Consider the following 13,404-nt stretch of genomic DNA (forward strand, 5'->3'; position numbering starts at 1 on the left):
GCCCACTCCCTGTTCCATCACTACACCTCCAAACACTGTGGTGGTGAAGGAATGAATGAATGAACACATCACTGGCAACATCTGCCGTGTGTCTGCCTCTGCGTCTGAAAAGACAAAAAACAAAAACAAATCAAGCAACGTAACACAACAATATCCCAGTGTGTTGCTTCCGACATTTGTGTTTCTTTTTCCTAGTTTACTTGTTGTATATTTGCATTAAATCGGGATCGTACATGTTGTGTTCAGCTGCTCAAAAACAGACAAACAAGGCCAGAAACACAACCAAATGAATAAAGCAATTATTAACATGCAGGAAAAGGTGGCTTCAGATTGAAGCTGTCATATTGTATCATCTTGTTTTTTGTTAAATAAGTTTCACATTTCTAAAATTCAACCAACCCAGAGTTCAGTGACATTAAGTCATACTTATATGTCTGAACTGAATTTGTTATTATTATGGGTCAATAATGAGATCCTCACATCCTGTCTCATGAAGAAGCTTGATATACCAAACGTGTACACAATCTGGGTGGAGATGGGACACCTAATACGCGATAAAGAGATGATGTTCAAAAAAAAAAAAAAACAGAATCTAAAACCATTGTTCCCGTGGGCAAACCGTGCACTACACTTGATCAAAAAAAAAAACAAGGCTTTTAATGAATGAACGTCAGGGTGTGGACACCTGATATAACAAGAGAGAACAGAAGACCTATTAAAAAATAAAACATGCTATATGGATTATAATTTGCCATGATACATGTGTGACTTGACCTGTAGAAGGGAACTAAATCAGCTCTTTTGTCATTTTTAAGAATAATTGATGGTACAAAAATAGTTTTTAGCCCTTTTCATTTCATCATTTGTTCATTTTCAACTGCATTTTTTCCTTCTGTGTACTTCTCATGACCGCAACTCCTAGACCGTTTGGCGATCTGTCCAGGGTGTGACCCCGTCCCGGTAGAAGATGGATGGATGGATACCGGAGTTTTGCACCAATATATTTGTCATTACGGTAGCCCCTCAGGACGTCTGTCCGATCGCAGACAAGATTCGCCTCTAAACCAAACCACCAAAACCTTAAGGCATTATTAGTCAGCAAATCAGAAAAGAAATCTTAAATGAATAAAAGAAATAATATCCACTTTAACTATCTGTATAAATGCATATTGTATCTTTAATTTCACACTACCACATTCAAAGGAAAGGTTAGTGAAACACCAGTTTATGAATGAGATTTATTCAGACATTAATAATATTTTCTTTACTTCAAACTGTCCAGACAGATATCAGAAAGTATGTCCAGCACAATGTGAATCAAGTGAACTAAAATTCTTCTTCTTCTAAAAAAAAGTGAACATGTCATGTGAACAGTGACATTGAAAAATGTTCCAAGAATCGGTGCCATTTATTTGCGTTGCTGTTAATGTGCAAAGGCCTTTAGAACAAATCTCAGGTAGATGATACACACACAAGTACATGCCGAGTACAAACACACCCTTCACAACTTAACAATGTTAATAAATTAAAATCTCAATGATGCTATTATTATTATTATTATTATTATATCAATATACTAGATTATTTATTCAGCGGTGAAAGCAGAAGCAGTCGACCCTGAGGCTCTCTGTTTGCTCACTTCAGTCAGTCTCAGACAGCACCCTTTTCCCCGTTTACTAATTCTCTCAATTCTCTCACCAGCAAATTATACACAAATATACTGTGAGCCGTGTAACTGATCCTTTACCTGCAACTGAAAAACATACAGCTGAGGTATTGATTTAAGTTAAGTTAAGTGCACCCACTATGTGGGTTAAAGCTGCACGACAGGCGATCACCCGCAGGTTGATCACAAATATCATACGAAAAGTCCTGCTTTACTTCTACACTACATATACAGATCAAACATTACACATTTATCTTGTAAAAAACGACTACATGCACGCGTCACATGCGTGAGTCGGGTTCGGGGTGTTCAGCTGAAGGCTGGGTTGCGAGCTCCAGACGAGGTGCTGATCACGGGGCTTTTGCCTTTGAGGAGGGTGAGTGAGAAGATGAAGAAGCAGACGCTCATGACACCCAAGATGATCACTCCTGAGATGAGGGCGCCGGTCACCGTGTTTATCTGAAACTCTGGAGCTTTCAGCAGGCCTGGAACAGCACAAAAGCACCAATGGAACAATCAATTCTGGTTCATAAATGGCTCACCTCAGAATGCAAAATCGGCCACATTGAAAAACGCCCACTGAATATTCCGCTGTTTTCTTGTTCCTGAGAAAGTGCACACGCTGGGAGGTCACAGTTGGATTTTATAGCAAAAGACAAAATATTTCAGCCATCTGTGCAGGAATTAAACAGCCTGAGTGTTCAGCAAAAGAAGGGAAAGTAGAAATTCAACCTAACAGCAGATAACCATCTATTCGCCGTGATTGGAGTCGCACAGACAAAAAATGGATGCCGGACGGGACGTACTGCATTTCAACATCGTTTTCCTACTGCACTGCCTCAAATGGAGCATATTTTCTCCAAGATTACACTGAATTTTGTCTTTCTTTCTTTTTTTGTCAACAATAGAGACCAGAGAAGTGTTGGAGGCCAAATTTGGACCCGTAGGACAAGGAGCTGGTGGTGTGTGTGTGTGTGGGGTCTACCAAGCAGCAGACCACAGTTGGGGACAAATTTGACAAAAAGCCTGGAGAAGAGTTGTTACAGAGTTATGGTGACATTGTGATGTCTTTTTATGGACAGGATGTTGACTGGTGATGCCATGGAGACAGACCATTTAGTGGGTGTTTTGTGCCCAAAGTGGGCACTTTAAATTCACCGTAGGTGTGAGTGGTGAGAGAGTGAACGGCTGTTAATCTCTATGTGAGCACGTTTCCACGAGCACGACTCGCCTCGCCTCTGCACAGCATGGTTATTTTGCTTCTCCATTAGCGATTGTGCCTGGTACTTTTTTTTAGTACCTGCCCACACGGGGTGTTCCAAGCGAGCTGAGCTGACACGATGCATGACGTCATCAGACTGCCGTGACCAGTGCCCAACTGTAAATCAGCGTTTACAGAGTCTGCAAAAGACTCTCCAATCCTGAAAACATGCGTTAATCGCCAACATTTACCAAGGAAATGTCTAAAATCTCAATATTTAACAGGGGAGTCTGGTGTATTTAGCGACAGCACTGCTGAAAGACTGCGATCACGAGCAGCGAGCCGCATCACAACACCTGCCCAACTGTATTTCAGTTCAGTGACCGTGTCAGACGGAGTCATGCAGGAAGAAACTGAACAAATCTTTTTAATTAACTGATTCTGAATGCTTCAGGACATGGAAAACAACTGCTTCACAAGTCACGGCAGTTTCATGCAGCCGTGCTGTGACGACCTTGCCCACATTGAGGAGGTATCGCGGATTGTTTTCACCACCCTGACTTCTTCACATACACCTCATGGTTATGCAAGTGTGCATAAGTAATGTACTTCTTTGTTTCATAAAACTCATTCCTTACATGTAAGTATAATTGAAAATGCGGCTCAGTCGTCAGACACTAAATTGTAGGACACGCGTGTTTCTACATTTGAAAGAAGAAAAAAATGATTGCCTGCAGAACGCATTGCCCTCTCTTGGTTTTGTGCAAAGAATAAAAGCAATCAGCTGCTGTTGCCCTCTGTGCCAATAAGTGTCTGGGGGAATTTCCAACTGTCTCTCCATTCAAATCATTTAAGGGGCGTTGCACAGCGCAATTATATTTAGAATAGCACAGGCTGAGAATAATGGCACGTTAGTACAACTCCTGCAAGGCACGGACTTTTGCAGGATAATTAGACATAAAAGAGTCAAAGAACTGAACTGCACGAGGCGTTTTCCTTCAGCATGGTGGCTTTTGTTTATTGTCATGATCCCCTCTTTCATGTCTTTGAAAGGCAATAAGACATGGAGCACACGTGGAGTGGCACGTATAGCCCTGAGGTATTTTATAGAAGTATTAGTGTTGATCGTGGCCTACAGGAGAAAAACAAAGAGTCACCTAAAGACCTGGTTTGCTTGCCGAAAATCATTATAATCAATGCATTATAATCACATTCGATGAACGTGTCGTTGCACACACAACATGACAGAACGTCTTACCGAGCTGAGAGTTGTTGGTTGGCGTTTCGTCTGTGAACAAAAAAGGCAAAAAGGGTGCGTTTAATGTAACAGCAATATGTATATAGTTTTTGTTCAGCACACAAATCAACAGGATGCCTTCAGGCACTTTGTGATTATCTGGGTCACCCTCATTGGTTTTCGTCATTAGTCAACAAAACTGTGTGTCAGATATCCAGTTTGACACACTCGGTACGTTTTTAATGTCATTTAAACACTATGTTGGAAATGATGGTATATTTATTATATATACTGTATTGGAGGAGAGGGTGACTCTCAGTTGTGGAGGAGCAGCGGTTGCTGGGAAACTCTGAGGAGGAGGATTAACAAGAGGTAGAATGAGGAGTGTTATCAGTACATACCAAAGCGAGTGATGATGGGCCCAGCGGTCAGGACAGCGTTTCCAGATGCCGCGCTTGACTCTTTCCCCTCTGAGACGTCTCTCTTTTTCCTGCTGCCACAGATCTGTGTTAAAAAAAAAAAATGTCAGAGGGAGATACGGTGACAGAGCGGAGCCTTGCACGTTCCCGCCGTGATCCTCGTGATACGGATCGCTAATGTGACCCGAACCTCTCCACATTTCACAGTCTATTCTATCCAAGGCTTTCCCGGTTACAGCATTAAATGAAACATGACGGATTTAAAAGGACAAACGCTAAATTATTCCGGTGATTTGAGTCATTATTGACGCTGCGGCATTTATTACTTGTCTTACGCCATAAATGATTCAAATTGAATGATTTATAAGACAAAGAGACGAGACAAGAGCGCAATGGCTTCACAGAGAATACTGACTGCCTATAGAGAACACTGTTTGGAAGCATGATCAGGAATTCAGGAATATGTGATTGACTTTGATTTTCTTTTCTTTTTGAAGCTTGGGTTTAAAAAAAAAATAAGATGCAACTAAAGACTGTTGTTATTAAACCTTCACCTCTTCATACATGTGCAATGTAATCAATAATCGAATCATTAGCTTCAACTGAATTTCGGGTGAACCCGGCGTTGTCTCAGCCTTACATCACACTTAAAAAATCCACAGGCTTACATATCTTATCCCCGCTGGATGAGCACAGACAACGCGATTTGACATCGATTTGTTTGTCAAACGCTGCCTTTACGGGATGAACATGAGCGATAAAGGAAGGGTGTGCAGCGTCAGCCAATCACAAAGACACAGACCTTGAGGGCCTTTGTGGAACCCTTCTGAATCTCCTGAGAGAAACTGGCACCTATCTATCATTTTAAGACAAAATTGAAACAATGGGAATGTTTACTTTAGAAAATCCGCCACTTAAAAAAGGAGTTTTGTCAATCTGTGTCGTGGAGATGCCAACAAATCACACGTGTCGCATGCTATCCTCAGAGGTTTCTCGTTCTCACTGGCATGAGCAGCGGACAGTCGTCCGATCGGCACAGCTTGGTGACGCAGTGCAGGAACACCGTGGACATCTTCTGGTTCTTGTGCTTCACAAAGCGGAATACTTCAAAGGCAAAGCGGCCCATTTGGCTCTTCCCGTTCTCAAAGATGGTGGTCTGAGGGTCTTTGTTGCAGCTGACAGGGACGGGGGGGGTTACAAAGGATGGTCATTAGAAGCGAGAGGAAAAAAGCAAAAAACAAATCAGAGATGTGTTTGCCGTGAGACTCACCTAACGAAGAGATCATAGCGCATGTCATCATTAGGGTTTCCGGAGGGCGTGGTGTAGCAGTACTCCATTAGAACGTTCCATCTAGTTTACAATAGGAAAGAGTTCATTCGTCCGAGCCTTTCTTTGTAGATGAGCACTAATTGACGGTACTATGTTGTCACCTAGAAACTGTGTCTTATAGAGAAATAGTGTTTCTTCCAGTGTAGGAAGCAAAAGTTCAGACACCTTCAGAGAAGTGGATACAATGATTCCAGTAAGTCTGCACTTTTGGAATAACACCCAAAGCAAGATTAATTTAACCAGGATATCTCTTCTCTTCATTCTCTGGTCTCACTCACCCAAGCTAAACACAACCGTTATGTTGTTTAATGAATGTGATGCTTAGATGTATTGTGGCTGCATGAAAGACAACACGCTTTCTTTGAACTGTAGCTCTGGCAGTGTCAAACTGGTTTGAGAGCATGATATATATTTTATATATATACAGTATATGTATATATATATATATATATATATACATATATACATAAAAAGAAGATAAATACTGTATAAAAGAATGAATAAACCTGCTTTCAGAATTACAAGTAAACCAGGTTCGCTGGTTCTCTGCAATAATGACGTTCCCTCATCTTGAGCATATAGAAGAGGGAAAAGTGAAGAGATTTTCATCTAATAATGGCAGCACTTTCTACTGAGTGCTATACTGGCAATTATTCTCCATGTCTTAATCTGATCTAAACCATGACATTTCTCTGCTGTTGATTAAGGTATGTGGCGTTACGTTGCCATGGTAGGGTACCCTGGTAACACACGAGCTGCCGTAATAAACCTTAAGAAACCAGTTAGAAACCTTGAGTTTCCTCAAGTTGTGTAAAGCCTCAGAAAAAGCTTCACATGGTTGGGCCCTGCCTGCCCTCTTTGTATCATCATTAGCAGCAGCTGGATCTAAAAGAGAGAAGGTCCCACAAAGGTGAACTGATGTCAATTCTTTTGATTTATTTTAATTGATTTATTTAAGGTGTTTATGAGTCAAGCTGCAGTTTGCTATGCAGCACCCAGTCAAGTCAAGTCGGCTTTATTTTTAGAGCACAACAACCACAGTTGACCAAAGTGCTTTAAAACAGTGACATAATAGAATAGTAAAAGTGTCCGAGTTGACTATTCTTATCCTGAAGTGATGGCCAAGGAGAGGAGGCGGGTCTTTAAAGGCAAATTTAATTTAATTTCCACGGGTAACTCGTTCCAAAGTTTAGGCTGCAGCTGAAAAGGACTCGATCACCCCGTGTGTGTTTTTAGCTGGGATTTGATCACATCTCAAAACAGCCTGTTATTAGACCTCAGAGCTCAGCGAACAAGTTCAGAGAGGTGAGATGGTGCCAAACAAGCGTTTAGAGCTTTAAAAACCAACAATAACATTTTAAAATCAATCCTAAAACAGGAACAGCCCCAAGTGGAGAGAGCACAACACGGCTGTGATGATGTGGTCTCTCTTAAAAGGACTGGTCTAAAACCAACGTACAGGGAATTACAATAATCCAGACATTTGATACACTAAAACATGGTGTATTTCGCTGCACAATATGTGAAAAATACCCACCTTACATTTGTCTATTATCGCATGATGTCAGATGATAGTGAACGTGTGTAGTCGATATGTAAGTGTGTATACCTCTTGTCCAGATTGGAGGCTTTCACAGCCACGTACACGCGTGTCTTCAGGGTCAGGCCCGCCATGGGAATGGCCAGCTGCTGCCCATACGACGAGTCCTGCACACGAACCACAAAGCGTTTCAGCAAAGTGTAGGAAGTTCAATGAAGGATGTGTCCATCAGGAAATAGTGAACACAAACAAATTCCACATGGTGTTTGCCACAGATCCTGTTACCTAGATTGATTGGTTCACTTTCACTCCACTACTGTTATGTTGTTTGGTTCATAACGACGTGTTTAGAGAACATTATTTTAAATGAATCCTAAGGTTAATTGGGCATAATTCTGTCAAGCTGTGGCATTAAAGGTCATCTATTAACAGCCTGAGCTGCATGAAAGGGTTTATGAACTTGTGGTGTTGTCCCCTTTTGTGCATTCACTTTCAGAAATCCTTGAAATAACAGATTTAAAAGGTGGTTAAAGATTAGCTGTATGTTATGTTATTATATTACAGTAGAGGGGTGATGTGAACTCACATTGTACAGCAGGAGATTTAGCGTGCTGATGAAGGTACCATTGCTCTCCTTCACTGTGATTGCAGCTGCTGACCTTCAGAGAAGATGAGAAAACCTTTTGGGTCATTATTTAAAGCCACTCAGAAGCTTATTCCGGGAGCACGGATGTTGAAACTAAACAGGCAGCATTTAATAATAACATTAATAACAATAATTATAATAATAATTTTCACCTTCATGTTGTGATCACAAAACTGTAGCTTTGGAGCACAGTTTGGAGAACTGGGCGCACTTGAAAGCAAAAATGTGGATTCAACGGCATCATTATTTAGAGGTTTTGTCGTCTCTCAATGCAGAAATTCTGTATTGATCTGATCACAAATAGACAGAAACGATGCTTTTAACCAGCCTGACTGAGCAGATGTGTCTGTTGTCAGTGTTTACCTGTATCAGTCTGTGCATGTGTGACATCTCTGCAGTACGTTGAAAGGTCACATTTTGATGCAAACCTCTCTCTGTGAGAATGTTTGTGACATTGTAAGAACATTTCATGCATCTTCAAAGGGCTTTTTGGGGATTAAGACTTGGTTTAAGGGTTAGGGTTGGGTGAACGGTAAGTAAAATCAGGAAAATAAAATTAGTATCGTGGCAGTGGCTTCAAACAAATCAGCAAAGGGCCTTGAGGAGTGTAAACTACTTTCAGTTAACTTTGAACCTGCAAGTGAGTCACAGGTTGAATGCCTCCTGATGACAGATTTGCATGCACACATGTACAAGAATGTGGCCACATGTGTCCCAGGACCTCCTCTGAATGTGGTTTGAATTACTGAAGATCTGAAGACACAATCAGGATGTGTGCGTGTGCACGTGCACAAATAACCTCTGTGCTAAACACTTAGGTTCACTCAGGACAGAAGTTAATAAAGTTATACAGTATTTTTCATAAATATTGTTTTCCTTTTCCTATTTTTTTATGTCAAAATGTCCCTTTCAGACTTTTATTTAACTGCCCTTCTGTATTCCCCCCCACCCCCAACTCAATTTCAAACCAAGTTAATTCCAATCTGTATCTGAAATCTGTATTTATATTCACAGTGGCAGACAGTTTTATTCCGGGTAGCCTTTTAACGACACCGTCTGCTTCACAGTCTCTGCTATAAACAGCCTATGGAATATCAGAGTGAAGTAAGAAGTATTGGCTCCTACTATTTAACCAGAGTGCTGTCTCATTTTCATTTTATTGTGTGTATTTATCACATAATGTGCTTATTCTGCTGCCAAGGCTCCTGTGTGAAGCACGGGGAAACCACAAAGACAAGAAGACAACAATTCCCTCGTCTCCCGACATCAACTATCCAAGTTTTTGTAAAATGTAAAAGTGAGGAAATGAGACCTACGTGGCCAGCTGTGTGTTGTTGACCAGGTATTCCAGTGGGTAGCTGCAGCTGAACTTGTACTGCAGGCCTGGCAGGTAACTGATGATGGTGGGGGGATCCGGCGTGTCGATGTACCCAGATATGTTACCAATCTGCACCAGGGACATGTTCCCATAAGCATTGGGTCCATGAGCTGTGGAGACCTGCAGCACAGAACATCACGTATGGTTTAATACTTCTCCCTGTGGCTCACTAACTGGCCGGCACAGGAGTGAGTACTGTCAGCCATACCTCCTGAGCACACTAATGCACCTCGCTAATCCCCCAAGTCATTCCCTTATCTGACAACAGACCCTCCAGGAATAGTCCCATTCCGCGCAGCTCAATCACGGAGCAAAAAAAAAAATATTGCTGAGAGACAGCTCACAGCAGAGACTCACTTTAAAAACTCCCCATACACTGTTTTAAAGAATCGTTTGCTCGTCATCATCCTGACAGGGCCTCCAGGATCTCTCGTACGACGCCTTCACACAGACAAGACGTGCCGGACTTCATTCCCGTGCAGGAAAAAACACAGCTTGTCAACATCAGAAGATGGATGCGGAGAGTGACACAGCCAGCTGAGGTAGAAGTCACATCAGATTTTTGATTTTTTTTACAAGCTGCTGGCAGCCTTTTTGCTACAGTTAAAGTTTCATACTACATCTCCCTGTGGAAAAAAAAATGTCCTAAAGATAGCATGTCGAGAAACAGAAAGACTCATCGACCGGGATTAAAATATGGACCATTTCTTGGGTCCAAAGATCTGCATCCCTGCCCTTTGAATCACACTCCACTCCCAAACTCCACACTTCTACCAAGTTTCTAGAAAGTTCATTCAAGGGTTTTTCTTTAAAAAAATATTATTACCAAGAGACAAAGAAGAGGGCCCAAAATGTCCTTGGCAGAGGTCACCATGTAAAGCTTCACCAGAGCAACTTACAATTATCCATTGTTTAAAAAAAAAAAGAAGAGGAAGAAGAAGTTCCCCAATCCCCTGTTACGCAGCCTCACAGACAGGCCTCCCTTTCAAGTGTCTGAAAGTGAATTTTACACTAAGTAACGACGGACTGGAGTTACAAATAAGTGGAAATTGTCACTTTGTGAATCCATCTATATACAGATTTGAGCAGAATTGACAAAATAAAGGATGTAGCATATACAAAAATCTCCTATTACTCATACTACGTGGCTATTCTGTGATATAACTATCAATTTATCTATAAATATGTGTACATTTGTGTTTGGAAATGTTTCAGATGAACTGTGGAATTATTTATGCCGTCAGAGTTTTATATCAAAGCTAATGTCGCTATAGTCAAATATTATTCTTCATCATATACACCAGCACTGTGTAGAGTGCTTTTAAATATTATATCAACTTGTTATTTTCAACTTTGCCACAATTAAATACTACAAAAAAATGATATTTTCTTAAAGCTGATAGTATAATACTTGTTTACTTATATAATGATAACAACAATATTGATTATAATAATATTTTTTTCTCCAGCGACGCAAACACTTAATATTGTGAATAAAACTCTGTGTCTCCATTGTTCTGCTTACCACCAGGGAATTACCGCAGGACTCCAGCGACGCCAGGCTGATGCTGAAGATTACAACAGTGGGGAAGGTGTTGTTATTGATGAATCCGCGGCAGTGGGCGTCTCCATGGCGACCGTTGAGGGCCAGGTCGGTGTCCGAGTAGCCGGAGAAGAGGACCGGACAGAAGTTGATTTTGAGGGTGATGGTCTGAACCCCACAGTACACGCTGATGTCTCTCTCCGCTGCACAGGCACGCGCACACAGACAACTACTCAGTGAGTGAATGAATTAATTCATAACATTACTTTTAAGTTAGTTCCTAAAGTGTTAATCGCTGATTTATGGACATTTTCTCTCGCCTTAATGTGGCTATTCATATATGTATACAGTATATATATATATATATATATACAGATATATATATACATATATACATTCTGACCAGTTACTCAGAAATATAATGAGTTCCTCACCTGGTAAGCGGTTGTGAAAGTTGCCGTCACAGTTGAATCCATTAAATTGAGCTCCAGCTGATAAGGCCTTACTAAACAGTAAAAGAATCAAATGTATATGATCCATTTCAGCACCTGGAACAGAGCAAGAATTAGAAAAACTAGGACACAGTTTTACAGAAAGTAAAAAGTAAAAAGAAATCCAGCAATTATTTAATTACTTTCACCGAGAGGGAAAAAAACCCTGTAACATATTCTATGCTAATGTCAAAGAGGAACATTTTCCCCCGAAGATTTCAGCTCTCCTGACAGTTCTGACTTCAGAGGAGCATATTTCACATGGCTGCGAAGCAGAATCAAAGCAGACAAATGCCACATTGACTTATCTTTGAGCACCTGCAGGTTTGGCATCAAAGTTAAAGTAAATTATGCTGACTAATGTGTTGATAACAATGGTCATTCCATGAGGTATAATGGCATATCTTTGTGAGCACATCTCATTGTCCCGTTATCTCATAATAGACGTCAGTCACATGCGCACACGCAGAGTCTCAGTCCCGAGGAAAATGACAAATTAAAGGATTAATTGCGCCATTTTGTTTGTCGTTAACGTCTCCAGCTCCGGCAGCAAAGGTTGATGTTGTGCCCACAAACCTGAGATAAAACAATTGCCTTTTAAAAGTATACATCCACTCACCCTGGTTCCTGGAAGCCAGCAAGTCAGCGGTTCTCCATAAGCTTGGGCCAGACGACGGAGTGGTCCACACAGCATCCCTGCCGGACAACTAGAAACAGGACTCAGGGGCAGGGGGGGAAAAAGGGATCCCACACATAAGAGATTCATTATTTGAACATGTCAACAAAAAAGGGCTGTCCGGGGCGAACATGGGAAAGTCCATCAAATCTGAATGTGTTATACAAATCCTTTCACGGTCGCAGAAACATGAGCAGGTTTTGAAGTTTCCCACTCATATCCTTTCGGCCCAATCTGCCTCTGTCACTGCTCACAAATGGTTTGACGCTGCATGAGGTCCAATGGCAGTGGGGTGGGGTGAGGTGGGCGAGCATGGGGAGCGGTTGGGGGGGGGGAATTATCTTTTCATCGCTCCAGTGGCCCCGGCCTGCTGACTGAGCCGTTCCTTTCTCCGTGGGCTGGTCGGGGAGTGCAGAGCACAACCCGAAACGGGCCCTCGGCCACGGGAATCCACGCTTTTCATGCTTTGTGTGTGGCAGTCCTCAGTCAGCACAGCAGCAGGCAATCTGCTTGGCGGAGCTGCGGGCTGCTGCAGGCCTCCTACTCATACCTGATCCCCCCCAATCTGTGAGTCCTGCTCACAGGACTGCCACCGCAGAGATAAAACAAAGTTCACAGAGGTCCAAGGGAGTTCCAGAGCCCCCCCCCCGTCCTTGCTGTCCTGTCCTCCAGCAATCGACATACGGTGATTCTGCACGAGATGGAAAAGCACAGTGCAGTGAAAGTTGTGATTAAGTCCAGCGAGAAACAAAAGAGGAGCACAAATGTGCTTGCTGACCTTTAGAGAATCCACCCACTTGCACTTTTCCTCTCCTTATTTTCCTTTCACTCAGTGCCTTATTGTCAGCGGTCTGACATGTAGTGTCACAGCTTGTCTTCAGACAACAACAATGCATCAGATTGCATTGTTGATCAGGTGCAATTTGCCCTTACCTTCTTAATTTGGAGTCGTCCTCAGCATTTATTTTTGCTGATAAAGTGTCCTCAGCACTTGCAGTGACTTGCCAACATAAACTTTCGGTCCTTATGGCTCTGTCCCAGATTAAAACACCTTCCTGAAGCTGCTGCTGTGTGCAGCAACTCTCTGCAGCCCTTCTCCTTCACTGCTCTGGTTTTCACTTGGGAGAGTCCAGAAAGTTCAACACTGATGCTTGAGGATAGACACTGTCTTTTTTTATAAGGACTTTGCTAATCCACATAAATTGGAATGAGGAATAAGGAATGACGGCCAAAAACCTGGAGATTCACCGCGGACTGATATCCATCTAGAGAGGCCC

At 42.0% G+C, this 13,404-nt stretch overlaps 1 protein-coding gene across 2 annotated transcripts; it reads right to left on the bottom strand.

The window, feature by feature from the left end:
- Positions 1-1,153: 1,153 nt before the first annotated feature.
- Positions 1,154-12,395, bottom strand: zpld1a (zona pellucida-like domain containing 1a). 2 transcript variants are annotated; one of them, XM_044041463.1, is made up of 11 exons: positions 12,071-12,395; positions 11,395-11,508; positions 10,943-11,163; positions 9,356-9,537; positions 7,980-8,052; positions 7,463-7,560; positions 5,794-5,874; positions 5,527-5,698; positions 4,506-4,608; positions 4,126-4,155; positions 1,154-2,151 (listed from the first exon to the last, which is right to left on the bottom strand). In XM_044041463.1, the coding sequence occupies exons 2-11, from the start codon at positions 11,498-11,500 to the stop codon at positions 1,976-1,978; spliced, it is 1,242 nt and encodes a 413-aa protein (XP_043897398.1). In that variant the 5' UTR covers positions 11,501-11,508; positions 12,071-12,395; the 3' UTR covers positions 1,154-1,975. The 2 variants fall into 2 exon arrangements, with proteins under 2 accessions (XP_043897398.1, XP_043897399.1); XM_044041464.1 differs by lacking the exon at positions 1,154-2,151 and adding an exon at positions 3,859-3,999.
- Between the last annotated feature and the right edge of the window lie 1,009 nt (positions 12,396-13,404).

The sequence above is a fragment of the Solea senegalensis genome, linkage group LG13, assembly GCF_019176455.1.
Source record: "Solea senegalensis isolate Sse05_10M linkage group LG13, IFAPA_SoseM_1, whole genome shotgun sequence".
NCBI classification, from domain to species: domain Eukaryota; kingdom Metazoa; phylum Chordata; class Actinopteri; order Pleuronectiformes; family Soleidae; genus Solea; species Solea senegalensis.

What these genes read in the sequence shown, in the direction of transcription:
- zpld1a (XM_044041463.1), bottom strand. Translation starts at nt 11,500, where the DNA reads ATGGATCATATACATTTGATTCTTTTACTGTTTAGTAAGGCCTTATCA. An exon ending in TAAATCTCCTGCTGTACAAT is followed by an intron (nt 7,561 to 7,979) that starts GTGAGTTCACAT and finishes GTTCGTGTGCAG; the next exon opens with GACTCGTCGTATGGGCAGCA. An exon ending in AACCAACAACTCTCAGCTCG is followed by an intron (nt 2,152 to 4,125) that starts GTAAGACGTTCT and finishes GTGCTGTTCCAG; the next exon opens with GCCTGCTGAAAGCTCCAGAG.